This window comes from Poecilia reticulata, linkage group LG8, assembly GCF_000633615.1.
Source record: "Poecilia reticulata strain Guanapo linkage group LG8, Guppy_female_1.0+MT, whole genome shotgun sequence".
NCBI lineage: Eukaryota > Metazoa > Chordata > Actinopteri > Cyprinodontiformes > Poeciliidae > Poecilia > Poecilia reticulata.
Genome location: NC_024338.1, coordinates 16,208,517 through 16,210,253, shown reverse-complemented (window position 1 = coordinate 16,210,253; position 1,737 = coordinate 16,208,517). Strand labels below are relative to the sequence as shown.

The window sequence follows — 1,737 nt, the reverse complement described above, 5'->3', positions numbered from 1 at the left end:
CTGCTCCTAGAGCGGCTTTCACATCTTGCGCATGACTAAAGCAGTGGTAAGAACACCGGCCAGGAAAACCCCCAACGTCTGCCAAGTGGGAGTGCCGAAGTAGGAACGAATTCCCTCCTGAAAAAAAAAAAAAAAACAATAAAAAATAAAGTTTTAAACCACAACAATTATTTACACTACATTTTGCTTGTTGAATGTTTTTTTGTTTCAAAAGACTCCAAAGTTTGGGGAACTATTCAAATTATTCATACAACAAGTCTGGACCTATACTCGCAAAGATTCTCAGAGTGATCCGATCTTAGCTTAAAAATTCTTATGTCCTAACGTAAMTGTAACACACTATCAACATTTTGTCACGTTAGGAGATCCATTAATGCCTACAAACTTTGATTGCATAGAGGTAAAATAGTAAGAAAAACTTGGAATTGAACAAATTCTACACATTTTCCTAAAATGACATCACGAGAAGCTACTTTTACTCTTAGGGTTCCCTGGTTAGTTTTACACAGTACTGTTTGTAAACACGATCAGAAGTAATTAATGATTCCTTACCCAGCCGCCTTGCTCTCTTATCCAGTTGATCACGTGATCCCGGAGGTAGTCTATTGTCCAGTTAATTATTGTTCTGATGATATCAGGAATTTTGGTTACAAGGGCCTTAAAAATGGATGGGAGGAAGAAAGAAAAAAAATCACTTTATTATTCAGTAATAATCCCAAACAGATGAACCGCAGAGGAGCTTTCACATACTTTTATGACGAGTCGACAGGCGAAGTAAAAGAGYGCAACCACTCGGCCCCAGTTGAATCTACCATCAGAAAAGATCTGATAGGCAACTTTCATGAAGACGTCTTTTGACGGGCTCAGGGCRGAGTCGTTTATCATCCTAGAGAAAACATTATTTTCWGAGTCAATTTGGAAGTGAGGGCAAGTGCCGACAGAGTAAACATTTACAAATTTTGTGTTGGAATTTAGAGAGTTCATCTACTTTTGTAGCTCCATGTTTCCATCCAGCTCGTCTCCGATCTGCTGAAGGCACTGAGCGAGCTTCTTGTGGTTTGGGTCACACAGCTCCTGTGCGCCGAGCTGCTCTCTGGTCACCACGGCATCACCGTCTACGTGCCGCCGCATCCGCTCATAAATGAAGCTACTCGGGCAAAACAGAAAAAAATGTTTGCTCTGCAGTCCCGGACACTTTGACACAGAATTTATAACACAATAATATGTTACAAAGCCACTAAAATAAAAAAGCGGTTTGATCAGCAGTGGCTCTAAGGTAACAGGCTGTGTACAAGACAGGGACAGATAGAATCACTTTAAAATAATCTCCTACCCAAATAAACCACTATAGACCTTGAACAAAAACAATGCTTCAGGTCCAGATGTCAAAAGAAGCTCAAAAGTTAGTCTAAAGCTGAAAAAGTACAATCTCAAAAAAAGTACAAGTGTTTTTTAATTTATCCCGACTCCAATCCTAAATAAAATCCAACATTAAAAAGTAAATCATATTGGGCGTCTGTAGGTCTGTCACGATAACAAATTTTGCTGGACGATTAATTGTCTAAAAATTTATTGCGATAAACGATAATATTGTTTCAAGACMTTTTGACACTGATTTAATGGAAATGACTAATAATACATGCGATTTCCTGATAGATACACTGTATTTTCAAAAGAACACGTAACACTGGAACTGATAAACTAAATTAACAAAACAACCAAAAACAAAAAAAAAAA

The 1,737-nt window shown here is 38.0% G+C and overlaps 1 protein-coding gene across 1 annotated transcript in view; it reads right to left on the bottom strand.

Moving 5' to 3' along the window:
• Positions 1-6: 6 nt before the first annotated feature.
• LOC103468662 (apoptosis regulator BAX) overlaps positions 7-1,737 on the bottom strand; it is a 4,157-nt gene continuing 2,426 nt past the window's right edge. The window contains exons 3-6 of the mRNA XM_008415898.2: positions 989-1,147; positions 751-886; positions 553-657; positions 7-117 (exon numbers count right to left, since the gene is read on the bottom strand). Of these exons, the coding sequence (XP_008414120.1) occupies positions 19-117; positions 553-657; positions 751-886; positions 989-1,147 (499 nt within the window). The 3' untranslated portion in view covers positions 7-18. The remainder of the gene's footprint in view (positions 118-552; positions 658-750; positions 887-988; positions 1,148-1,737) is intronic.